Source organism: Malus domestica, chromosome 14, assembly GCF_042453785.1.
Source record: "Malus domestica chromosome 14, GDT2T_hap1".
NCBI classification, from domain to species: Eukaryota; Viridiplantae; Streptophyta; class Magnoliopsida; order Rosales; family Rosaceae; genus Malus; species Malus domestica.
In genome coordinates this window covers 1,480,816-1,506,241 of record NC_091674.1, presented here as the reverse complement: position 1 = coordinate 1,506,241, position 25,426 = coordinate 1,480,816, and the positions used below count along the sequence as shown (strand labels likewise).

General features: G+C 40.5%; 1 protein-coding gene and 2 long non-coding RNA genes across 3 annotated transcripts; 1 reads left to right on the top strand and 2 right to left on the bottom strand.

Annotated features, from left to right (window-relative positions):
* The first annotated feature begins 1,811 nt into the window (after positions 1-1,811).
* LOC139191497 (uncharacterized) lies at positions 1,812-3,587 on the top strand. The gene is made up of 6 exons (XR_011575575.1): positions 1,812-2,318; positions 2,402-2,499; positions 2,583-2,680; positions 2,764-2,861; positions 2,945-3,042; positions 3,218-3,587. It is a non-coding gene; the product is annotated as an uncharacterized lncRNA (long non-coding RNA).
* A 9,718-nt stretch (positions 3,588-13,305) lies between these two features.
* Positions 13,306-16,893, bottom strand: LOC103414856 (uncharacterized). Its single transcript, XR_526119.3, has 3 exons — positions 16,686-16,893; positions 14,044-14,327; positions 13,306-13,949 (listed from the first exon to the last, which is right to left on the bottom strand). It is a non-coding gene; the product is annotated as an uncharacterized lncRNA (long non-coding RNA).
* Positions 16,894-20,310: 3,417 nt separating this feature from the next.
* Positions 20,311-22,184, bottom strand: LOC114821135 (epi-neemfruitin B synthase L1AT-like). Its single transcript, XM_029093044.2, has one exon. The coding sequence runs from the start codon at positions 21,645-21,647 to the stop codon at positions 20,973-20,975; it is 675 nt and encodes a 224-aa protein (XP_028948877.2). The 5' UTR covers positions 21,648-22,184; the 3' UTR covers positions 20,311-20,972.
* Positions 22,185-25,426: the final 3,242 nt, after the last annotated feature.

The following is a 25,426-nucleotide window of genomic DNA, read 5'->3' as shown; positions in this document are numbered from 1 at the left end:
TGGTATCTGGAAAGCTGATATTACGTGTGAAGATTACAGACAAGCTTTATCTAAGGAAATCTGGCTCTCGAAGTTCTGAGAGTTGTGCCTCTTCGGTTTTCGAACAAGCAATCCCGTCGAGGATCTGACTCTCGAGATTCGGAAAGCGGTGCTACTCCGGTTTTTGAGAAAGTAATTATGTTGGGAGTCTTTTCTCGAATGTGAGTAAAGGTTGGACGTTCTTGCCAACCTGTCTTGCCGCAAAACACGGAGGTCGACACACATAGGGACTTTCCAGTTGTCAAGCAGTGGTGCTGTTCCTTTACCCTTATGGGTAATAGTAGGGTAGCTGGAACTTCGAAATTCTCGTGCCTAAACTTTGTCAGAGATCTTTGACAAAGTTATATGTGGTACCCGAGGAGTTGATGGTGCATATGGAGAGCGGTGATTGAACAGTAAGATTCACGTGCTTTTTACTTCACCAGAAATCTTCGACAGATTGCCCGTAATTTCCGCAAAGCTGATTGTGCATGTGACAGGTGCTGACGAGGCTGAAAAAGCAGGTGCTTCTTCGATTTCTGAGATCGGCCCTCGTGGTCTCTGAGCAGCCCAGCTTTTGAGAAAGCAAACGCCTCTTCGATTTCTGAGATCGGCCCTCGTGGTCTCTGAGCAGCCCAGCTTTTGAGAAAGCAAACGCCTCTTTGATTTCTGAAGCTCCGTCGAGTGCAGATTTTTATAGAGGCTGGCATTAAGTTCCACAGCACACATGAATCTCTACCAGTAGAAGCTCATTTCTTGCACTTCTAAGATCTTGATTTGTCTGACCTCTTCCTTCTTCAACACATTTGAAAATGTCTGGACCCTCCGACCGTCGTTTTGACCTGAACCTTGGAGAAGAGACAACCACGCCTTCTCCAGACAACATATGGCGCCCATCCTTCATATCCCCTACTGGTCCTCTTACCGTTGGGGATTCTGTGATGAAGAATGATATGACCGCTGCAGTGGTGGCCAGGAACCTTCTCACTCCCAAAGATAACAGACTACTTTCCAAACGGTCTGATGAGTTGGCTGTTAAGGACTCTCTGGCTCTTAGTGTTCAGTGTGCAGGTTCTGTGTCTAATATGGCCCAACGCCTATTTGCTAGAACCCGCCAAGTTGAATCATTGGCTGCTGAAGTGATGAGTCTCAAACAGGAGATTAGAGGGCTCAAGCATGAGAATAAGCAGTTGCACCGGCTCGCCCATGACTATGCTACAAACATGAAGAGGAAGCTTGACCAGATGAAGGAATCTGATGGTAAGGTTTTACTTGATCATCAGCGGTTTGTGGGTTTGTTCCAAAGGCATTTATTGCCTTCGTCCTCTGGGGCTGTACCTGGTAATGAAGCTTCAAATGATGAACCTCCAATGCCTCCTCCTTCTGGGGTTTTGTCAAGTACTGAGGCTCCGGATAACCACCCTCCGGTGCTTTCTCTTTCTGGGGCTCTACCGACTGCTGAGACTTCCCATAAGCAACCTTTGTGAAGGCTCCCTTTTGTTTGTTTATTTTGACTCATGTATATGTACATATTTGTGGCTTATCGAAAATATTAATAAATAAGCTTTGCTTCATTTCAATATATTGTGTTAAATACACCAAAGCCTTCTTCATAAAGTTCTTTGAATTTTTGCTTTTGTTGAAACCTGTATTGTTGAAGCTTTGTGAGTGAAGCATGTAGTTTGAGGTAGTGTTCCCTTAATTTCCCGAGTGAGGAAAACTTCTCGGTTGGAGACTTGAAAAATCCAAGTCACTGAGTAGTCATGAACTTTTGAGTACCAAGGCGTAGTAGCATATGGTGGGAGTCCCCCAAGTCTCTAGTCGAGGGAGTTGACGAATGAGGTGTCTTGCTAATAGTCCATGTCGTAAGTACCAAAACTTCATTCTTTTGTTTTCTAAGTGGTAGCCCCGGACTTTTTCTTCATAGATTTTGTTGATGAAGGTTGCTAGGCCCGAATAAGTGGAATTGCAGAAGGTGTAACCGTTGGTGCATTAACATCATAATGGAAGCATCACAATGATGGAAGCATCACAATGATGAAAGCATCATAATGATGAAAACACCATAATGATGAAACATCATAATGATGAAAACACCATAATGATGAAACATCATAATGATGTTTCTTTGGTGGAATTGTTTTTCATTTCCCCTAACAACCGGAATTGTTTTTCAACATAACACCATCATCTGTAGGTCGAATCACAAAGTTGTCTTCATGAAAGTTGTTCGTTAATTCCTTAACTACAACATATCCAAATTGGAGAGCCATCGGAGCAGTACAACTCCAGAAATCCAGGTATGATGAGTGACTGTTTATCATTTGTCTGTCAACCCGTCAGATTTGTTGTGAGCTTGGAAACTCTATTTTCTCTTGCTCAGATCAGCATGCTTTCTTCATTGAAGTTGTTCCTCAGCTTGTGAACTACAACATATCCAAATTTGAGATCCCTCGGAGCTGTATAACTCAAGAAACTCAGGTATGATGAATGACTGGTTATTATTTTTCTGTCAACCCGTCAGATTTGTTGTGAGCTTAGAAACTCCATTTTCTCTTGTTCAGATCGGTATGCTTTCTTCATTGAAGTTGTTCCTCAGCTTGTGAACTACAACATATCCAAATTTGAGATCCCTCGGAGCTGTATAACTCAAGAAATTCAGGTATGATGAATGACTGGTTATTATTTTTCTGTCAACCCGTCAGATTTGTTGTGAGCTTCGAAACTCCATTTTCTCTTGTTCAGATCGGTATGCTTTCTTCATTGAAGTTGTTCCTCAGCTTGTGAACTACAACATATCCAAATTTGAGATCCCTCGGAGCTGTATAACTCAAGAAACTCAGGTATGATGAATGACTGGTTATTATTTTTCTGTCAACCCGTCAGATTTGTTGTGAGCTTCGAAACTCCATTTTCTCTTGTTCAGATCGGTATGCTTTCTTCATTGAAGTTGTTCCTCAGCTTGTGAACTACAACATATCCAAATTTGAGATCCCTCGGAGCTGTATAACTCAAGAAATTCAGGTATGATGAATGACTGGTTATTATTTGTCTGTCAACCCGTCAGATTTGTTGTGAGCTTCGAAACTCCATTTTCTCTTGTTCAGATCGGTATGCTTTCTTCATTGAAGTTGTTCCTCATCGACTCTTTCATAACATATCAAAAATTCAGGATGAACTAACGGTTAAATATTTCCAGATCTTCGAAACATCACAACAGCTTCGAAATCTGCAAGAAGCCGACTATCATGTTTGGAGCTTCAACACTTTAATTTCCGTCGCTCAAACAGAAATGGTTCCTTCTTGAAAGTTGTTCATATGCTCAAGAACTATAGGGTGTCCAAAATTCAGCTCCATTGGAGAAGAGCAGAGGTTGCAGAAATTTGATAGATGAAAGGAGGCGGAAGAGGGAGAGAGAGAAAAAGTCTCTTGGGTTGGATTTCTATTTTGGGGCAGATTCCAATTTTTGTAGCACCTTCATTATTGATGAATTGCTTGTACTTTTGTCCATTATGAAATTTGGGACTTTGGCTTGTTGTTGGATCTATTATAATATGTTTGGGAACATATATAAGTGAATAAATAAGAAGGAAAATTTTGGGCCCTTGTGGGTGTAAAACAAAAAATGTTTATGTTTACCCAAGTGTTTTTGTACAAGTTCAAGGGCATCTTGGGTTTTGTGAACAAAATTTGTTTATTTGGAGCAAGGTTTTGTGTTGAAGCTTTGTAGGTGAAGCTTTGGTGTTGAAGCTTTGTGGGTGAAGCTTTGGAGGTGAAGCTTTTCGGGTGAAGCTTGTTGGGTGAAGCTTTTTAGGTGAAGCTTTGTGGGTGAAGCTTTTTAGGTGAAGCTTTTCGGGTGAAGCTTTTTGGGTGAAGCTTTTTAGGTGAAGCTTTTCGGGTGAAGCTTTTTGGGTGAAGCTTTTTTAGGTGAAGCTTTGATGGTGAAGCTTTTTGGGTGAAGCTTTTTAGGTGAAGCTTTTTGGGTGAAGCTTTTTAGGTGAAGCTTTGATGGTGAAGTTGTTTTTTTTTTTTTTTTTTTTTTTTTTTTTTTTTTTGGCGCTTGACACGGTCTTCATTTGCTTGTTTTGTAGTGACTGTGGAAGACAGATTGCTTTCTGATTGAGAAGGGTTCCGGCATCGCTTGCTATGAATGTAAAAGAGTGAGGGCTGAGTTGGCTAAATTACCTCTTTATTGAATTCATTGCCAAATGGCCTTCATTACATAGGATGCCGAACGGCTATAGCTCAACACTTGTACATCGTGAGTCTATTTGTAGTAGTACTTCAAGTGATCAGCGTTCCATGGATGGCCAAGGGTCTTGCCATCGGAGCTTCTAAGTGTGTAAGAGCCAGGGCGACTGATGCCAATGACTTCATACGGTCCATCCCAGTTTGGACTAAGTGTGCCTTCACTCGGGACTCTGTCGCAGAGTAATCTTTTCTTTAAGACCCAGTCTCCTATTTTGAAAGAACGAGGCTTGACCCTAGAGTCATAATAGTTGGAGATGCGCTGCTTGTAGGCGACATTCCTCAAGTGAGCTTGGTTTCTGTGTTCCTCGACTAAATCCAAGTTGAGGGTGAGTTGTTTGTCATTTTCACTTTGAATGTAGTTCTGGACTCGGAATGTTGCTTGCTCGAGCTCAACAGGGACAACCGCCTCTGTGCCAAAGGCAAGTGAGAATGGAGTTTCTCCTGTTGAAGTCCGATATGAAGTGCGATATGACCAAAGAACTTGGGGTACAAATTCTGGCCAACAGCCTTTAGCTTTGTCCAAGCTGGTTTTCAAAGTGCGCTTGATTATTTTGTTGATGGCCTCAACTTGTCCATTAGACTGGGGATGAGCTGGAGAGGCAAAGCATAAGTTGATGTTAAACTTAGAGCAGAACAACCTGAACTTCTTGTTGTCAAACTGTCGCCCATTGTCAGTGACTATCGCATTGGGAATGCCGAATCTACAAAGGATGTTCTTCCACACGAAGTCTTCTATCTTTGCCTCAGTAATGGTTGCCAAGGGTTCTACTTCGGCCCACTTTGTGAAGTAGTCCACTGCAACGACTGCGTAACAGACTTTGCCCTTCCCTGCCGGCATTGGGCCGATCAAATCAAGTCCCCACTGGGCGAAGGGCCAAGGGCTGATCATAGGAGTAAGAGGCTCTGGAGGGGAATGAGGAATAGCCGCATATCGTTGACATTTGTCACATGAGCGGGATACTTTGATGGCATCCTGGTGGAGTGTTGGCCAGTAATATCCTTGGCGAAAAGTCTTGTGTGCTAGGGACCGAGATCAAGCATGATCTCCACAGACTCCCTCATGTATTTCCCGAAGGACGATTTCCGCCTCGGCAGGCGTAAGACACCTTAAGTATGGCAGGCTAAAACCTCGCTTATAGAGTTGATCATTGATGATCAGGTAGCGGGTAGACTTGTATCGAATTTGCTTAGCCTGGACTTTATCATTTGGGAGGGTGCCATGAGCAAGGAAATTATAGATCGGGGTGATCCAACTATCCCCCCGTTGTAAGTTGCATACTTCTGCGGCCATGGTGCTTGGTGTTGCCAACAGTTCGACATGAATTTTTCTTCCAATCTTGTCTTCCACAGCTGAGGCGAGGCGAGCCAGGGCGTCTGCATGACTGTTTGCCGCTCGAGGAACTTGGGTGATCTGGTAGTGGAAGTGCTTGAGCAAAAGTTGTGTTTGCGCAAGATATGCTGCCATGGAGCTGTCCTTAGCATCAAAGTTGTTGGTAACCTGGTTGACCACTAATTGGGAGTCACTGAAAATATCAATTTGTTTAACCCCGAGGTGTTTGGCCAAACGTAATCCTGCTAGAAGGGCTTCATACTCGGCCTCATTGTTTGATGCCTTGAATTTGAAACGAAGAGCATACTCCATTGCTACTTTGTCGGGCGTAGTCAAGACTAGTCCCGCTCCACAGCCCTGTTGGTTGGATGAGCCATCAACATACAGACTCCATGCTGAGGTCGTTGATTCTACTTTCTGAGCTTCCGATGGTAATGAAGCTACTGCTTCAGGTGTAGAAGCAATGTCAACAGGATATGTGAAGTCGGCGATGAAATCTGCTACTGCTTGGCCCTTCTCAGCTGGCTTTGGTTGGTAGGAGATGTCAAACTCACCCAACGCTATTGCCCATTTGATCATTCGCCCTGAAGTGTCAGGACTTTGGAGTATCTGTCGAAGAGGATAATTGGTAAGCACGATGATGGAGTGCGCTTGGAAGTAAGGGTGGAGTTTTCGAGCAGACATGACCAATGCCAGAGCCAATTTCTCAATGTTAGAGTACCGTGTCTCCGCATCTTGTAAGGCTTTGCTAGCGTAGTAGACAGGTCGCTCAATATTCCCATCCTTTCGAATGAGAACGGAACTTACGGCTGAAGCTGATACCGATAGGTAGATAATGAGAATGTCTCCTACCTCGGGCTTGGAGAGTAGAGGGGCTTTACTCATGTACTCCTTGAGGTTTTTGAATGCCTCGGCACATTCATCAGTCCATGTAATGTACTTCCTACTTCCCTTAAGTGCTTTAAAAAAGGGAGCACATTTGTCTGTGGCCTTAGAAATGAACCTGGTTAAGGCTGCCACCTTGCCAGTAAGGCTCTGGATGTCCTTTGAAGTTACCGGTTCCTTCATGTCGAGGATTGCTTTGATCTTCTCGGGATTAGCTTCAATGCCTCGTTGGCTAATCATGAAACCTAAGAATTTGCCAGAGCCTACGCCGAAGGCACATTTGTTGGGGTTTAACCTCATTCGATACCTCTTCAAAATAGTGAAAGTTTCAGATAGGTTGGTGATGTGTTGGTCAGCATGTTTGCTCTTGACTAACATATCATCAACGTAAACTTCCATGCTCTTCCCAATCTGCTCGGCGAACATTGAGTTGACTAGTCTCTGATAAGTCGCTCCTGCATTCTTTAGGCCGAAAGGCATGACTTTGTAGCAGTATAGTCCTCTGTCGGTAGTGAAGGCTGTGTGTTCTTGATCCGAAGGGTTCATGAGGATTTGGTTGTATCCTGAGTAAGCATCCATGAAGCTCAGGAGTTCACACCCGGCCGTAGAGTCTATAAGTCTGTCAATAAGAGGAAGAGGGAAGCTATCTTTCGGACACCCTTTGTTTAGGTCGGTGTAGTCAACACACATTCTCCACAAGACCTTTTGAAGCAAAAGACTTTCTTTGGTCGGATTTTTCTTAACAAGGACCACATTTGCTACCCATGTCGGGTAATTGACTTCGCGGACAAAGCCTATGCCTTTGAGTTTTTCAACTTCTGCTTTCATTGCCTCGTATCGTTCAGCGTCATAAGATCTTCGCTTCTGTCTCACCGGCTTGATCTTGGGGTCAATACTCAAACGATGACAGATGACATCGGGAGAGATGCCTGGCATGTCCTCGTATGACCAGGCGAAGACTTCAGTGTTCTCTTTCAAAAAAGATATCAATGCTAACCGAAGGGGTGGTGACAATGTGGTGCCAATCTTCACCATGCGATCTGGATAATCTCTTGAGATAGGTACCTTCTCCAACTCTTCAGCAGGTTGGGCTTGCTGGGTGAAAGAGTCATCTCGAGGATCATCGGGTTGATTGTTGCTATCAGGAAGATCCAAGTTCGCTTCATCTAGGCTGGTCTTTGTGACTTGGTCATGTACAGACAGGGTTTCCTTGGGTCCGGGCAAGTGTTGTTGCTTAACTGAAGTGTTGTAACATGATCGTGCACTAAGCTGATCTCCTCTGATGTAGCCGTTGCCATGGGGGGTTGGAAATTTCATCAACAGCATATGCGTGGATACCATAGCCTTGAGATCATTGATGCCTGTGCGCCCAAAGATGACATTGTATGCCGTTGGGCAGTCAACCACTAGGAAGTTAGTGGTAATGGTAGCCGTGTAAGGGCCTGTACCAATAGTAAAGGGTAAATGTATGCTCCCTAAGGGTTGCACGATATCACCGGAGAAGCTTATCAGAGGAGAAATCGAGCGATCGAGCAAGTGTTCAGCTACACTGAGTGCCCTGAAAGCTTCGGCAAACATGATATTGACCGAAGCCCCTGTGTCTACGAGGATTCGTCGAACATCAAAGTTGGCTATGTGAGCCTCCACGATCAATGGGTCGTTATGAGGGTAGATGATGCCTCTTTCTTCCTCAGGGTAGAAACATATCGGATCCCAGTTAGGCTTTTGATACTTCCCTCCCCTGATGTCTTCCACGTGAAACACTTGGTGACCAGGCCTCAGACTTCGTTCACTGTTTTTCATGGCCCTATTGGAAGATTCAGATATGGGTGTGCCGCCGCTTATGGAATATATGACATTCACCTGGCGTTGGTTACGGTTATCCCTTTGAGGGTGAAGAAGGAATTGATCAATTTTTCCTTCTCGTGCCAAAGCTTCAATACGATCACGGAGGATGATACATTTCTCGCTATCATGGCCGTTATGCTCATGGTAGCAACAAAACGTGCCCGCGTTATTCGGGGGCGTGTAATCTGGGTGCCTCGGCTTTGGCTTTGGTATCAGGTGAGCTATGCTGGGGTAAATGGCCGCGCATGTGGCATTCAAGGGCGTGTATGTCTCATACCTTGGGGTAGGGGGTATCTTGACGCGGGTTTGACCCACTGCATTGACTGCCTGGGGGCGAGCGTTATTGTGGCGATACCCTTGGTTATCGGGATAGTGTCCCTTACTCTTTTTACTGAAATGAGAGTGGTGAGGATGGAAATCCTTCCTCTTGCCTTGAAATTGATATGTCTGTTGATTCGGCGAAGCATTATGCAAGGCATGGGGAGGTGCCACTGCTGTTTGGAAAGTCGAGGTCTTCTCATTTAGGTGAGTCTGGCTTCCACCTCCCACTTGTTGATAAAGGATGGTTGTAGGGGGTTTCTCCTGATATGTCTTTGCCTCGGCGGAGGCATGGTTATAAGCCTGCGCCATCACCTCAGAGTAAGTCTTCCAAGTATTGGCATTGATCATGTATTTAAAGAAACAATCACGTAGGCCTGCCGTGAAGGCTTTGAGGGCAGTCTTGTCGTCTGCCTCGGCACACCGGGAGTATTCATGGCTGAAGCGACCAGCATACATACGTAATGACTCGTCTGGCTTCTGGCGGATAGTGTACAGGTCATCTGCAGAGTGCAAGCGATCGGTTTGGAAAATGTGTTGGGAAACAAATAGTTTCCTCAATTCCTCAAATGAGTCTACCGTCTCAGGTGTAAGACGACAATACCAATTTAGAGCTCCGCCAGAGAGGGTGGAGGGGAAGAGAAGACATCGCTCTTCGTCGGTATGCATCCGGTATGCCATGGTGGACTCAAAGAGGTTAAGGTGCTCAATCGGGTCCTCTTTTCCAGTATAAAGTTGCAAGCCAAGCTTTTGCTTTGTCTTTGCTTGAAGGGGGGTGTTGAGGATCCTCCTTGTAAGAGGGCCAGGCCTGGGTTGGTTCCAGTCAGGTATTTCAGCCTGACGTTCAGCCTTCAACTTGTTTACTTCCTCAATAAGTTGTAGGACAAGGGGGTCTTGAGCGGAGTTATGTGCCACTGGAGCTTTCTTTCGTAAATCTCCATCTCCTCTTGGAATTAGGAAGGTTTGATCAAGGGCATGTGATTTTTCCCTGGACTCGTTGTACTGGCTTCCAGGGTATGTCTGTCGGAACACCTCTGAGTCCCCTGTACCCTCATGTCTCTCTAGGACTTGTTGCCCCTTCCCCAAATTGGTGGCCGGCTCGGGCCGTGGCAGGGGACCGAGTCTCTCAGAAATCCTTGGGTCATTGATCTTTGAGCTTATATGGATGGAATTCTCTCGACGTTGCTTCAGGAAATCCCGACAATCGCGAAAGACGGCTTTCGATCCTTCTGCCCCTTCAGCAAAGAGGTGTCTCCCTCCACTTCTCATGGTTCGGGTCGAAGCAACTGGGTTAAGAGAAGCCTCATGTTGATTATCAAGTCGAGGGGTAATCTGTTCCCTATCAGGGATATCTATGTCGAATGCATGTGACCCTCCATGTTGGAGGGCACCCAGTTGATGGTTGACTTCCACGGGGGCAACAAGCTCGCGTGTCTGAGCTTGCCTAGCTTCGTGGAGTGTCTCGAAGAGCTTCTCATATTGCTCCTGGAGGACCTCATTCCTCATTGCTATCTTGTTGTTCTGAGCTTCCAACTCATCGACTTTAGCTTGAAGAAGAACTCGTTTTCCTTCCTTCTTTCGTTGTTTCGCACTATGTGCAATGGGGGTGTCATTCTGTGTGCTGTGGCTTCCTTCGCTTCCCATGCTGGAGAGGGATGCCTGATCAAAAGAAAGTGTACGAATGATAGAAACCAGCTTGACACAGCTGAAGAGAGTAGGAATAAGTGTCGTTTCCCACAGACGGCGCCAAATGTTGATGCACAAAATCAGCGAAGACTTTGGTACAACAGAAAGTGTCAGGTTTTATGACCTTCGCTTGGTTGCTTCGGTCACTAGTGAGGATAAGTACGTAAATGAATAGAGACAGAGAAGCAAACACAGGATGTACGTGGTTCACCCAGATTGGCTACGTCCACGGAGTAGAGGAGTTCTTATTAGTAGTGAAGGGCTTACACAAGTACAAAGGATCAAGCTCTCAATTTAGTGAGTTCTTGTGAATGATTTCACACAAAATGGCATTAGGCAATATTGTGGGGGAATGACCCCTATTTATAGAAAAACTTGTAGCTTTGTCACATTGACATGTGTCATGTTATGATTGGTTCTTGATGTCGACACGTGCTGCGCTCTGATTGGCTTCTAATCTTGACACGTGTCGAGTAGTGATTGGCCTCCTGGTCGAAGGGGAACTCTTCTGGGTCCTTGACAGTATAGCGTTGGCCGGTGCTCGGTAGTTTCGGGATTGGTCAAGTATCGTACAAACAAATTAATATTTATTATTTCTTTATCATTTTCCATTTTTCTAGAGTCATCTTCTTCACTAATCTTTATACATCTCAATTTTTTGTTTCTCATTGTTTACTCCACCAGTGTCGCCCTCCACTCTCCCCTTTTCCTCCTTTTCTACTCCGCCTCCTCCCTTTCTCCCGTTTCACCTTTGTACCACTATCCTCTCTCCCCTCTCTCCGTTTGTATTTATTTTGTTTCACCTAATATGAAACGCTTGATGCAGGAGCTGGAGTTGCAGGTAAGCAGAGAGATCTCAAATTGCGAAGATCGTTCTCGGATCTTAAGTTCTTCAGGCGAAGATCGATCTCTCTGTTTTATGGGCCTGATTCAAGTTCAATCGAAGAAAATGGAGAACCCATTTCTGCATATCGACCAAGTGTTCTTTCGTCAATTCGTCGGGAAATCAAGGTTGTGGGTTCGTCGGGAATTTGCAGATTTTGTTTCTTTTTTATCCAAAAAAAAAAAATTGCAGTTGATGAGTTTGGCGTCGGAGATGAAGTCGTGCCCGAAGTCTTTGCCGTCAAAATCGAGGTCGATGAGGTGAATCAAGCACAACGAAGCGAAGTTCCTAGCTTATCCTATGGTTTTTGGGGGGACTCATAAAGATCGGCTAGCGACGCCTCTAGTGAAAGCAAGTCCCAGTTAATCTTATTAACTCTAGTCCAGCAAGCCACCAAACACAAGATTACAATCCAATCCAATCCAGTGAAGGCTAAGAAGGGTAAACAAACACCCCCTTAAAGGACTAACATGAATTTATATTTATAGGAAGATGATCCTCTCCAGATTCACTTTGTAGAGATTTTAAGGATCTCTATATCCTAATCGTTCATCGTTCATTGTGCGATCAGTTTTCGTTAGGTACCATTTTTGTTTAATTTTAAGTAAAAAAAGTCAAATGATTTCTGACCGCATGATGAACGATGAATTATTAAGATGTGAGAATCCCCACAATTTGGATCCGGAAGGGATCCAAATCCATTATATACATAATTTTCGAAATAGCTTATTCGTTGTTTTGATCCGTCTGTTGACACATAATTGGCGAATCAGTATGTTCAATTCTTACTAGATGCACGTATTGTATTAACTTGTTCACTGCTTTGATTTGTCTATTAACACATAATTGACAAATTCGTAAGTTCAATTCTTATTGGATGCACGTCAATAAGACACTCAAATAAGGTTATCTCCAACTGAAGGAGGCCAGAGGGTTTTTTTAGCCATATAACCCTACAATAAATTAATATTTTAATGAACAATATCATACCATATTTCTTACAATCTCTAATCAATGGGCCAAAGGGCCATAGGCCAAATATAACCTTGTGACAAAAAACCATCTCCAACTGAGAGAGCCAAAAGGTCATAGGGTAAACATAATTTATTATTTTAATTTTATTAATATGGTTACTTAAATTAAACTACCTCAATAATCATCTTCTAATGTGACATGCTTCATTGAGCTAGACATAATTACTCTAAATATTTTTTAGTAATATCCAAAAAAAAATGGACCATTGATATATGGCTAATTTTGTACCTTTGGCTAAATAATCTTTAAATAAAAACGATTAATTAATACGAGGCAGCAGGTGCAATGTACACCACAAAAAAAAAAAGTAATTTATTGACTAATACTTGATTAAATAAGCTTCCCACTCTTAATCTGAATTGTCTTTTAGCAATTTTGTTTTTGTTTTTATTGGGTTCCACACAACAACTCGGACTAGCACTTGAACCTCCCACAACCACACTCGTCGTCGTCTGTTCTTGCCGAGGAGACTCGCTGAAATGGAAGCTTCCGTTGCTGCACAATCGCTCATAAGAGTTGCTGCCATTTCTGGGTCTCTTTGAAGTTCCAGCCAGAGTTATAGCCGGTGACCACAATGGCACTTTCCTGGGTGATGTTTCTCTGTATCTCACCTTATGATCCACAGAAATCAGTTGAGCTGGACCTTGATGTTGCTTATGTGTTGTGCATAACGAGAGGTTTTTCAGAGCTGCCGTTTAAATCTGTAAAATTGCCGTGTTTTGTTTTGCAATATACACTTTTGTTTATATCTGTAAAATCTGTACAAAAGGAACCTACAATAACAATCAAAAGCAGGTACACTTCGAAAGGGGTTCCCCAATGCGAGCAGATGAAGCAAGCTAGAGGGCGGGCTGGCTGGCTGGTTGATCTTGGCCAGCCCGTTGGCCTGTTTTGAGATTTTTGGCCGGACGGGGTCCATCCTTTGGCCTAACCCCTAGATTGGAGATAGTTTTCGTGTCAAAACGAGCTATTTTTAGCTTATAACCATTTGATCGAGTCAGTTGGAGATAACTTGACAAAAAATCATCTCTAACCGAGAGCAAAATGATCATAGGATCCAACATAATTTATTATTTAAATTTTAAAACCACAACTTATATTTAAAAACTACAACAACTTAAATTTAAAGTTCATAATCAACATCATCTTCATCATCCGTCATTGTATGAGTATAGTCGGAGATAAACAAATGCCGCCATGTCATAATTTTCCTCTTTTTCCTATCAAAATGGGCCTTACTCATTAGAGTGTAATCCGAAGTGTTCTTTTGCATATTCCTATCATCCATCTCTTCTTGTATTTGTTTGGCATATTTTTCATGCCTAAGTTCCTTTCTTTCGTGGCAAATGCATTTTGCTCCGCCATTAATCGCAATGAGGCCGCCACTTCCTGTTGAACAGCGTAATCATCATTTGCCTTACCCTTTTCCTTCAACCTTCGGGACTTATTTCGTCAAATAGCCCTAGATATAGAACCTTCACCCGAAGACGGATTTTCTACCCTTGTTTCTTGAATGGTAAGAGATTCATCTTGATCCCCATCTACAGCTGAGGATTGAGTTCCGAACAACATAGGACCTACTATATGTTGAGGTGGATCTTCAAATAACACCCATCCTTTACAAATTTCTCAACAACCGGAAAATTGAAAGGGTTTCGAGCTGCCATCCATATACAATTCATCCGCTTGGCGTACCTAGAAAATATAATTACAAAAAATAAAGGAAAATAATTTATGAAATTAAATGTAATATAATTAAATATTTAAAATAAATTGTGAAAACACTTACTTCATCGTAGTAATTGGCGTCGCTTTCATGTTTACTTGCGGCTGCTATCAGTGCTTGATACCATTTATTCAAACTTCGATGAAAATGTTTCTTACATCTTGAAAAACAACTCTCGTGGTTTCGGGTATTCGGTTGAATGGTGCATTCGTAGAACTCATAGTATTTTTTAGATACACGAGTCCAAATACATTCACTTGTTTGAGAAGTCCCCCTCACACTATCTTCCGAGACCCATCTATAAGCCCTGCAAAGAACTTCATCTTCTTTTCGAGTCCAAGCCCTACCTTTCATTGCAGATAAGGCCATTTGAAAATTATTGAAAATTTTGAAGGAAAGATTATTGGAAGAGGTAAGAAAATAGAATGAAGTGAGATAGTACGGAATTGTGAAAATTATGTGACAAATGATGTAGGAATGGCTTAGGTATTTATAGGAAAAAAAATGAGAATTTAAAAAAAAATTAAAAATTTTGGTCGGAAATAATTTTTTTTTTAAATATTCAAATCCAATGGTAACTGACGTCAGCTAGCCGTTGCTAGTTGGTGTCACGCTGATGTCAGCTAGCAGTTGTGTTTGAAAATGTGGTCTAGCCCGGGGCTAGCTGGCTGGCTAGGTTGGGTTAGCTGGTTGGCCCTTTGGCCATTTTTTGTCCCATGAGGTTTACGAACCCTTTGGCCCGGCCCTAAGTTGGAGACAATTTTCAAGCTATTTTCAGCCCTTTGGACCCTTCGGTTGGAGATGGCCTAACTCTTTCTTCCCAACTAAAGCTGGTAGATGTGGCCTCTTACACATCAAGCATTTGTCTTGGTATTTTATTATATTAATATTAAAATAACAACTTAAACATGAATATTTTAACAGAAATAGTGACCGATCAGGTTATAACAACATAAAAACAAATATATAATGCTAGAGAGATTAAATTTGCAAACAAAATTTAATAAGTTAAATGACATAAAAGATGATGATTAGACAATTACCTAAGCGTTGATAAACGTGCTTATTTCTATTGATGACACATTATTTAGTTTGCAAATTTTGTTTACAAATTTAATCTTCGTAGTATTACTCTTCTTTTTCAAGAGAGGTAAAGTCTATGCCCCTCTTTTTCTTGTATTTTTATTTTCAAGAAGGCTAAGATGTATGTCCCGCTTTTTTTCTTGTATTTTGTTTATCTTGTTCTATGAAAAGTAAAATTTATGTCTCTTCTAACTAAATGTAATTTCTTTTTATCATATCAACAAATTTATCTCGTTTGGTCAAAGTTAAAAAAAAAAATGATGGTTCCCCCAAAGCGGTATCGTTATCTCAATAGAAAAGAAAGTTGACAACAATAGGCCACCATCAGAAACAGCCACACCCACCATCAGAAATAGCCACACCCACCATCAGAAACAGCCACACCCACCAAAATTTACTACCTCATTGATTGACGTACAAATGAAGTTACAATTTATGTTTCAAAACTGAAATAGACTCAAATATGTTGTCTTTAAGCTGACTCGATTCCATTCTCGATGGTTTCACTTGCCTTACTGTAATTGATGCATCCAGTAAAAGGATATATGTGGATTTATGGTTAATGAGGGTGCAAGAAGTTGTTGTTCTATTATAAATTCATTTGGTTTAATATAAGGAGTAGTCAAATCTCTTATAAACTCATTGTAAGGTCCTTCTTTCATCAATATGGAACTTATTCTAACACGCTCATTTCAGTGTGGTGAATTTTCAAGTTTAACAAGTGAACAACACAATATGACGATTTGGAACACGTGTGACCGTTTGGCTTCAGACGTGGAACAACATGCTCTGATATCATAAAAAAAAAAATTGAGGTTTCACTATAAAACCAATTGGTAATATAGGGAGTAAGAATAATACTTGGCTACTCAAAGATGAATAGGAACTCCTACTCAAAATTCTTAGTGTTTTAATCACAAAGCTTTGTGCTTATGATAAAAACCGTTTATACTATGAATCACACTGTAAAGATCATCTTTGCAAAAAATAAATTAAAACTAAGATCGTTTAGTCAATTTGTTGTAACAAATACATAGACGGTTCATAATGCTTTTACCAATACCGTTCATTTGTTTTTAAATTGTTTGATGAACTAATGACCTTAGTTTTAATTGATTTTTCACAGAGACGATCTTTATATGGTGATTTATAATATGAACGGTTCTGATTATAAACACGAAGTTCTATAAATTGACAACGAATAATTTTGAGAAATTTTGAGTAGGAGTTACTACTTATTTTTAAGTAGTCAAATATTGTTCTTCAATAAGCCACTTTCATTTCAAGTCCTATTTTCTCATCTTCAAAAGATTTTAGGAAGGATTTTCTTTTTCAGAATTTTTGATTCATCATTTTCCTTTGATTTATTCAATTCAGATGTCAGAAACAAACAAGATATGCAAATGAAGTAAAATTGTGTGCAAAAATCTTTTCTTTTTAAAAAAAAAAAACATTATCCAATTGGTCCATAAATAAATAAATAAAATCTCATGTTAGTCTGCTTTCTAGTTTGCTGATAAACTGCAATTTCTCAATCCATAACTCAAAACATTTCTGAAATTTAACAAAATAAAATATTCTAAATATTTTTAGGAAAAATAAATAAAATAAGTAAACAATACCTCAACTTCTTCGACCTCCTGAAGCTCATTCTCCACCGTCTCTGCCGTCTTTGTCTCGCCTTGTGAAGCCAAAGGTCCGAACTTGACGAACTGGAAGGATGGCAAGTGAGAGAACCAAAGGGAGCTTAGAGTGAGATAAGGCGTGTTGCTGCTGGTGGTTTGACTTAGCCGAAAAGGTATTTTAGAGTTAGGCGAGGCAACGGAGGGTAACAATGTAATTGGCTATGATGGGATTATGAGTTATGACATTCTTTCTTTCTTCTTTTTATTTTTTTCCCGATGAATACTACATAAAACAGTTATTAGAAGATTGGCAGATTTTTCTCGTAAAAATTAAAATAATTTTCACGACCGGATCATTTTTATCAATTTTTATTATCAAGACTAAAGTGAGAGTTTTCCTAATCTCAAATACCACTTTAGCTCCCCTTAACTTATAACGATAAGATGTTTTTCACATAATTATCTTTACTTCTATTCTTTGATATTAGTCTTAGATTACACTAGATTATTAGATTGTGATGTCTAGATGACATTAAAATGATATTAGCCAATCATATTTTTCCCACATCAACATTAGTTATTAGGGTGTGATATCCACACACTCCTTTTTACTTCTCACATATCCCTTCTTAATTTATGTCATTTGATCTTCTTCAATTCATTCAATTCGAAAGTCGAAAATTAGTGGGTATGTAAGAAGTAAAAAGTGGTGCGTGGATAGCATACCCTTATTCATTTACTTAAGAAAACAAAATATAAGAAACAAAAATGGATAAGTAAAAAAAGCCACACCACAACAAGAATTCTTGAACTCCACCCACCGCAAGGGTGGATGTAAATTGGAACCACCTAGGACTAGTCGGAGGGTGGAAAACATGCATATAAAGGTCATTTGAAGACCCTTCGATTGTTTGGTACCCATATATCGATAGGCTGCATCAACATCACTCGACATATATTCTTGATAGCATTGATCATATTGCTTCAACATATATCGTAACTTGTTGACATATAGGCAACATGGTTTGGTTTTGTCAATAAGGCCACTAAGTGTTCGACAAAATGCCTCAGTTGAATAAAATGATTTTTTTTTAACGCACTATGTGCTTTGTTTCTTTAAAAAACGTGAACCTTTAATGTTGGGACACCTAAGTTTCAAATCTTGGATCCCCCATTGCCCACATGCCTCCCTCACGGTGAAGCAGAATTGACGAAATCAACTCATCTTCTCCCTTTACCCTTTATTCATCATGCCTCTTTTCTCCCTCTTTTTCTCTATCCTAGTCTCTAATTTACTCGTGACTGTGAGCCTTTATCGATCCGAATCCAGTAGGTTTCGGGCCATCATTTTACAACAGGGGTTTTCAGGTGGTGGTGAACCCGTTTTATATGAGTTTACTTAAAATAGAATTTATCAACCCAATTGTCCATCATATTATCACACGTATTGTAATCTTGTGTTCCTTTCGATAAACATAAAAATTAGTTTTAAAAATTACTTGCAAGTATTCTTAGTCAGTCTGTCTTATTTTATTTTTTTCATAGAAAAGCATTCTCATCACTCTTTTCATTTTCTTTTGTTAGGGATCTATATTTTCTTAGGTATACGCAATAAAACAAATCCATTTTATTGAAAGAAAAATAAAGCCGATAGTAAAAGCAATACATTACTCATTGTTCACACAAAACAAGGAAATTGTGGAATCAAAAGCAACAAAAGAAATCACCAAAGGTTACAACATAGCATCCAAACAAATTATAAATGCTCAACAACACTGGCAACTAGCTCTTAGTCTAGTTGCATTTTATTTCCCGACATTTGAAAGATATTTATAGTTTGAATCTCCAATGACTTCGGGAAGCACACTTTTTATTTTTTAAGTAATTATAGAGAAAGATTAGACGATATTTACCTCTCAGAAATAGTCTAAATGCTAAAAAACGCTATTAAAATGATGAAAATATTCCTGCCACATTTGATGCATTATTTTGGGCAGTTTTTGAAGTTTTTTGTTTAAGGGGCATTTTTGTCCACTCATTTTTTGTGAAGCTTGTGACCCCAAAAGTAGTTGTTGGCTTTATATATAAACATTCTAATCAACATCAACATTGATGTTTGTCCTTCATCCTCCCCTCCTTCTGTTACGCTTTGTGACTTTTCTCGCATGTGTGATTGTGGAGGCTATAATTGTTAGTGGATTGGTTTTGCACAATGCTCTCAGTCTATCTTTTGGTTTGGGTGTTTTTTTTTTTCCAATTTGGGGCGATATGTTTCTTTGCGGAGGTAGCAGCGGTGGTGACTGGTGTTTTGCTGCTAGAGATTAGGGCTTTATTATTGTTTTTCTTTTGTTGCTTGTGAGCCTAAATTTGTGTAGACATCCCTTTGTGTCTTGGATTGTAGCTCTACTTTTTGGGCATGTCTTCTATTTTATGTATTGCTTTGTTTGTGTAGGGTTCTGTGTTTTGTTTAGGCTTAGGTCTATTCAGCAAATTGTATTTCCCCTTTCATTAATGAAGTTTTATTTTTGACAAAAAAAAAAAAAACTTCAATGTTTGTTTCCAACTTAATCATTAGTGCAATTTAGTATTTTTTCAGTTTACAAAAGGTTCGATACACTTAGCAGCAAAACCAATTAACGTAAACTGTATTTAATTAAAAATGATGTGAAACTTTACACTCTTCAACATATTATGTCCTTAAATTAGTGATGAAGTTATTGTCATAGAAGAAAAGGAAAACTAATGAAAAGGGCTTGAAAACTTTGAGTTTTAATAATAAGGACAAAATAAAGGGTAAAGTGAATAGTATCAGGATTGATTTTTTAGTGTAAAAATGTGGTTTTTCGTTAAAATGAACAGTACCGGATGCTTTTCGTTAAAATTCCCTAACTAAGAAATTCTATCTTAAAAATCTAGTAAAAAATCGTGACCCACCAACCGTCTAGGTCCTACTTGGCCACAATGGAAGGGTCAGGTTTTAGTCATTTAGCTCAATCATAGGTACTTGAGAATTTCACATTTAATTTATGTTTTTATAGCTTAATGATTATTGAGATTGGCATATCTCCTCACTTTGGCCTTTAAGATTTAAAATCGATAGAACTGACCCCTGAGTTTGTTCACTATCAATTATTTTGGTCATTCCATGAAATGTCTCTGTTAAATAAGAATAAAATAAAATTACTCTCAATTTTTGTCAAATCATTTTAGCCCGTTGTTTACCAGAATTTAGAACAGATCTAAAAATAGCTTACTTTGACTCGTAGTTTAGACAAACACAGTTCAACATGCCCAACCACAATATTCGTTCCTAGCTACTACAACTTCCGTTGGTAAAAGTTCATCATGTTGCATACTTTTCAAGATTCATTTTTTACCAAAGGAAATGCTCTTAACGCACTTAACAAATCATGATGAGATGCGATTTTCACACTTATGTTTACTTATGAACTTTGAATTAAATAAAAATTACTTGAAAGCATTCTTAGTCAGTCTGTCTTATTTTATTTTTTTTCATAGAAAAGCATTCTCAGCATTCTTTTCATTTTTTTTTTGTTAGGGGTCTATATTTTCTTAGGTATACACAACAAAACAAATCCATTTTATTGAAAGAAAAATAAAGTCGATAATAAAAGCAATACATTACTCACTGTTCACACAAAACAAGGAAACTGTGGAATCAAAAGCAACAAAAGAAATCACCAAAGGTTACAACATAGCATCCAAACAAATTCTAAATGCTCAACAACACTCGCAGCTAGCTCTTAGTCTAGTTGCATTTTATTTCCCGTCATTTGAAAGATATTTATAGTTTGAATCTCCAATGACTTCGGGAAGCACACTTTTTATTTTTTAAGTAATTATAGAGAAAGATAAGACGAGATTTACCTCTCAGAAATGGTCAATTGCAGAGAAGCATATGCAAGCAGGTCCTGGTTGGTTTCAATCATGACCATATCTTCTTTTTTCAGTGTTATGCATGCATCGATGCCAATACCATCACTTGCATCCAACAATAACATTTTGTTTTTGAAATCTTCATTCCAAGGGATGCGTATGCATGATGCCTTTCCCCATCCAAAATTGGCCGAGCCGAAGGGAAACCTGCACAAACTGGTGCACATATAGTTGTCCACATCATCCTTTTGAAGGAGCTCACTATACTCCTTCAGGAATTGAACTACTTCCTCCCCTCTAATTTCATTGGCATATTTTACCTTAAATTCCTCAAGGCTTTTCCTCATTTTTGCAACCAAGGTTTGAAGATCGTATACTTCATTTTCTTCAATCTTCGTCATGGTAAAAACCACAAAATTTCCTTGTAAGTTTTCTGCGAAGGGGTGAGTTAAAAAATTCTTGTGGTGGGAACAAAGTAGCTGCAACACCAAATTCTGTAGGAAGTACTACGTGATGGTCAGTAGTGCTGGCAGTGCAGCGGGCAATTTCAGCCCAGCTTTCGATGAATTTGCTGTTCGCTAAGGCATCAGCGACCTTATGCGAAATGCTGACGCCAATTGCCAATCCACCACATTCGAATACGTTGGCCTGGACTAGTACAAGATGCCCTACTTGTGCTTGTTTGGAACGCATAGGAGTTGGAATCAGTTGTGTTAGGATCTCAGAATCGGGTTTGTCCAGGATCTTGGACATGGGACAGTTGACTTGGGCTTCAAGAAATAGAGCTCCGCGGTCATCGCAGTTGATGGAAACGTTATTTTTGAATTCCCCTGCAAAGGGGTAGCAGATAGTGAGGGCCTCAGATAATGATTTCTTTAGAAGCTCGGACTTTTCAGCGACCAAAGAATGTTCATCACTGCTGCTAGGATAGAAGAGAACTTGTGGCACATGCAGTTCAAGCATAATCTGGTCAAAAAGGGAGAGGCACAAATGTCTAAGGTGGTGAGGAGTTGGAGCGGATGGTTTAATAATTTCTTTGTGAATTACTTCAACCTTGATCATCTTTTTATTTTCTCCAAACTCCTTAGTTACAACTTTGAGTTTGATCAGAACAGATTCTGGAGTTGCTTGGCAGCTGAAAAGCCCAAGGTCAGTCCCCAGGCGATGGATGAGTTGTATAGAACTAACAGAGTGAGGAGTGGAGAAGATGATAGAGAGAGAGAGAACTGGAGAGAGAGAGAGCTGGAGTGTGTGGAGGAGAAGTTTACAGAGAGGTTCCTGAGCTGATGAGTGAATGAATAAATTAGTGAGAGAGAGAGAGAGAGAGAGAGAGAGAGAGAGCTGGAGTGTGTGTAAATTATTGAGATAGAAAGCTGGAGTGTGTGAAGTTTACAGAGAGGTTCCTGTGCTGATGACTGAATGAATAAATTATTGCTGTCTCCGCTCATATGTCCACTCACAGTGGCATGATTGCTGTCTCCACTCAGTCAGTGGCACCATTGCTGTTTACCTATTTTCAGGTTTATGTTTCCACTAAGTGGCAAGTTGCTGATTTTTGTTCTTTGGCTTTCAGCCTTCGGTCTCTCTACAAGTGTTTTGGGATTGGCTAACTTGAATGCACAAGGAACACATATTTTAAACAGCGTGACTACACTTACGTTTGCTTGAACATGTAAGAGTTTTGTTTCTTACTAGAAAATTATGGTGAGATACCACTAAACTTGATATCTTGACATCCTATAATTATTAGATAATAACTAACAAAACAACATGAATATTTTAATGGGTAAATTACATTTTACCCCCTCAAGTTTGGGGTAGATTTCAATTCCTTACAATATCTTTAAAACATTTCACTTTCATACCTCAAGTACTATTTTATTTCAATTTCATACATCCGTTACATTTTCCATCAATTGATCCGTTAAGAGCTGACGTGGCTACCAAATGTGTGCCACGTGGCAAAAATAATAATGTTTTATGCATTTAAATTATTATAATAATTTATCCTATTAAAAAAAATAAACCCTGAAACCTAAAAACCCATTCCCCCGATCCACCTCCATCTCCCACATTCTCTTCACCTCCCTTTCCTTATCTCTCCTTGGAAACCCAATCCTCCCTCTTCACATCTCACACCCGGAATCCAAACCGTCTTAGGACTTCGATTGAAGCTACGGTGCTTCTGTACAAAAACCCTAAGCTCACCCAACTAAATGTAAATTGCTCTATTCAAATCCCTAATTTCGAGCCCCTTTCTCTCTCGGACTCGAAGCTCCGGGAAACTGTATACGAGATCTTAGTCAAAGCCTGCCGGATCTTCGAGCCCAAACCTCTCACCTACATCCCACAGTCTGAGAAGACCGACTGGAGTGCTTTGACTTCACTCATGTCGTCGATGGCGAGCAGGGTCAAAAAGGCACTGGGTTTGAAGTCGTCGTTTGGCAGGAGACTCGGTGGCGGTGACTCAGTGAGCCAGGGGAGGAGTTAGTGGACCAGGACGATTTGGGAGGTCGTGAGAGTTCAGATGAAGGTTTCGGAGCAGACTAATATGAGGGTCTGGAGAGCATTTTTCAGGGTTGCTGCTGGTGAATTTTGATTTGAAAGACTTTTTTTTTTTAATTGGGATTCTGGGTTGTGTTTGGTTGCTGAGAAAATGATATAGGGTGAGGGAAAAATTTTGGATATTTTAGTTTTTTGGTTTTTTAGTTTTGCTGGGTTTTTGAGGATTTGAAATTGAATGGGTAGGCTTTGCATATTCTTTCGAAAGACAATAGGGTGTGTTTGGTTAGAGGGAAATTGAGAGAAAATGGGTAGGAAATGTTTGGATTTCTTTGTGTTTTGTTGAGTGTGGGAAAATTTGGAACTTTTCCAGTTTTTGGCTTCTAGGATGGAGATTGAAGGTTGTGGGGGAGGCTCGGGTGATGCGGGATGGGAGAAAGGCGTGGGTGTTAGGGGATGGGCTCCGGTGGGGGGAAGGGGTGGGGAAGACGAAGGGACTTTTGGGTTTTATTTATTTATTTATAAATTTTATATTTTTCTTTAATTAATTATTCTAATATTTTAACATTTTTATTAAGTGTTTATCCACGTGGCATAAATGTATCAGCCACATCAGCATGAATGAGGACCTCATATTTGCCACGTCATCACTTAACGGTTAACTTAACAGAATTTTTAACGGTTGTATGAAATTGAATTAAAATAGTACTTGAGGTATGAAAGTGAAATGTTTTAAAGATGTTGTAAGGAATTGAAATCGACTTCAAACCTGAAGGGGTAAAATGTAATTTACCCTATTTTAATATAATTCAAATACATTGGAAAAATAATTTTAATTTAGTGAACTAACGCATGTCATATTACAAATTCACTCCTATTATATTGTGGAGCCTAAAATAATCCCAAATATTCTTGAGGTGACACGTGGACTTTTATTCAAGAAAGACAAGATTGTTCTCAATAAATGAGTAGGCTTCTCAGATGCTCCCACGCGCAGCTCACACCCCTGGAGGTCTCAGCAGCTGGATACGACTGCCCACAGCTCACCTGTCCTTGGCAATGAATTAAAGATAAGGACCAATTACTCAAATCCTATATTTAATACATTCCTAATTGAAGATTGACTCCAACAAGTAAGTAATCCTAATTTAAATCAATTAGGGATAATTACACCATTATCTCAAGATATTATTTCCTATTTGATATCTTGAGAATATTTAAAGAATATCTCTCCATTAAACACTATATGGCCGGCCCTAGCTCTATAAATATCCCATATTCTACCAAATTTTGGAGGGCTTTTGCAACCCTAAAAAAGCCCTAAACACTTTACCCTCTCAGAAAAACTAACTTAGGCATCGGAAATCCGTTGACCTAACCCCTTACCTCGTGGGCACATGAGGCTTAGGTCTTTGATCAAAGATGTTGATTGTTTTGCAGGTGCATTTTCATCAAGACTGAAGACGGCGGAAATTTGTATCGACAAATTGGTGCTTTCATTGAGAACTGATTCAAAATACTCGAAGAAACCTCTTGCATTAGTTTCTTGAATTTTTTGTTACGTTGAATTTCTCACACATCGTATCAATTAAGTTTTCCTAGAAAAGTTTCTTGATCAATCCCTGGAAAAAGGATACAATTGTAAGAAATTCAGAAACTACGACGAATGAAACCTTATACGTGCAAGGACTTGGACCGGAGAGTGAAGACAAGGACATAGCCCTACGACGGAGGTCCTCAAGGCTCAACACGGCGGTAGGAGGAGCCCAACCACTGTGGAGCCGTGCCATCACCATCACCACTGTGACTTAGCAGCCACGACGCCACTCCCACCACCGATGCCCCTACAACTCTGCACCCTACCAAACCCTAGGCAGGAGGCCCAACCTAATGCAGCAGCAGGCCCAGACCCGAGCCCAGAATGCGGCAGCTGTTGCCAGCCAGGCAACTCAACGTGCCCAAGCCAAGCCATTCAGCCAGCAGGACATGATGTGACAGCCCAACGACCAGGAGGGTCTACGGCCATGCAAGCCTAAGGCGAGCAAGCGCTGGTCCAACGCACCCCGTGACCCGTTCCAATGACCTGGTCTGCGACCCAATCCATTCCAAGGCCACCTCCAGCAATCCAGATTCCGACCACATGTCATGCGATCGATTCAAGGTTACATATACCCCACTTTTCTACAGGAATGCCCATTTTGGGCTCAAACTTTGTACCTGCAGTCCATTATACTTCTACCAAACATAGAGACGCCCATCATCCACACTCTTCCAATCCAAATGGCGAGCACCACCTGCCCTAGTAGGTCACCAATTTGACGAACGCCCTCGCGCAACAG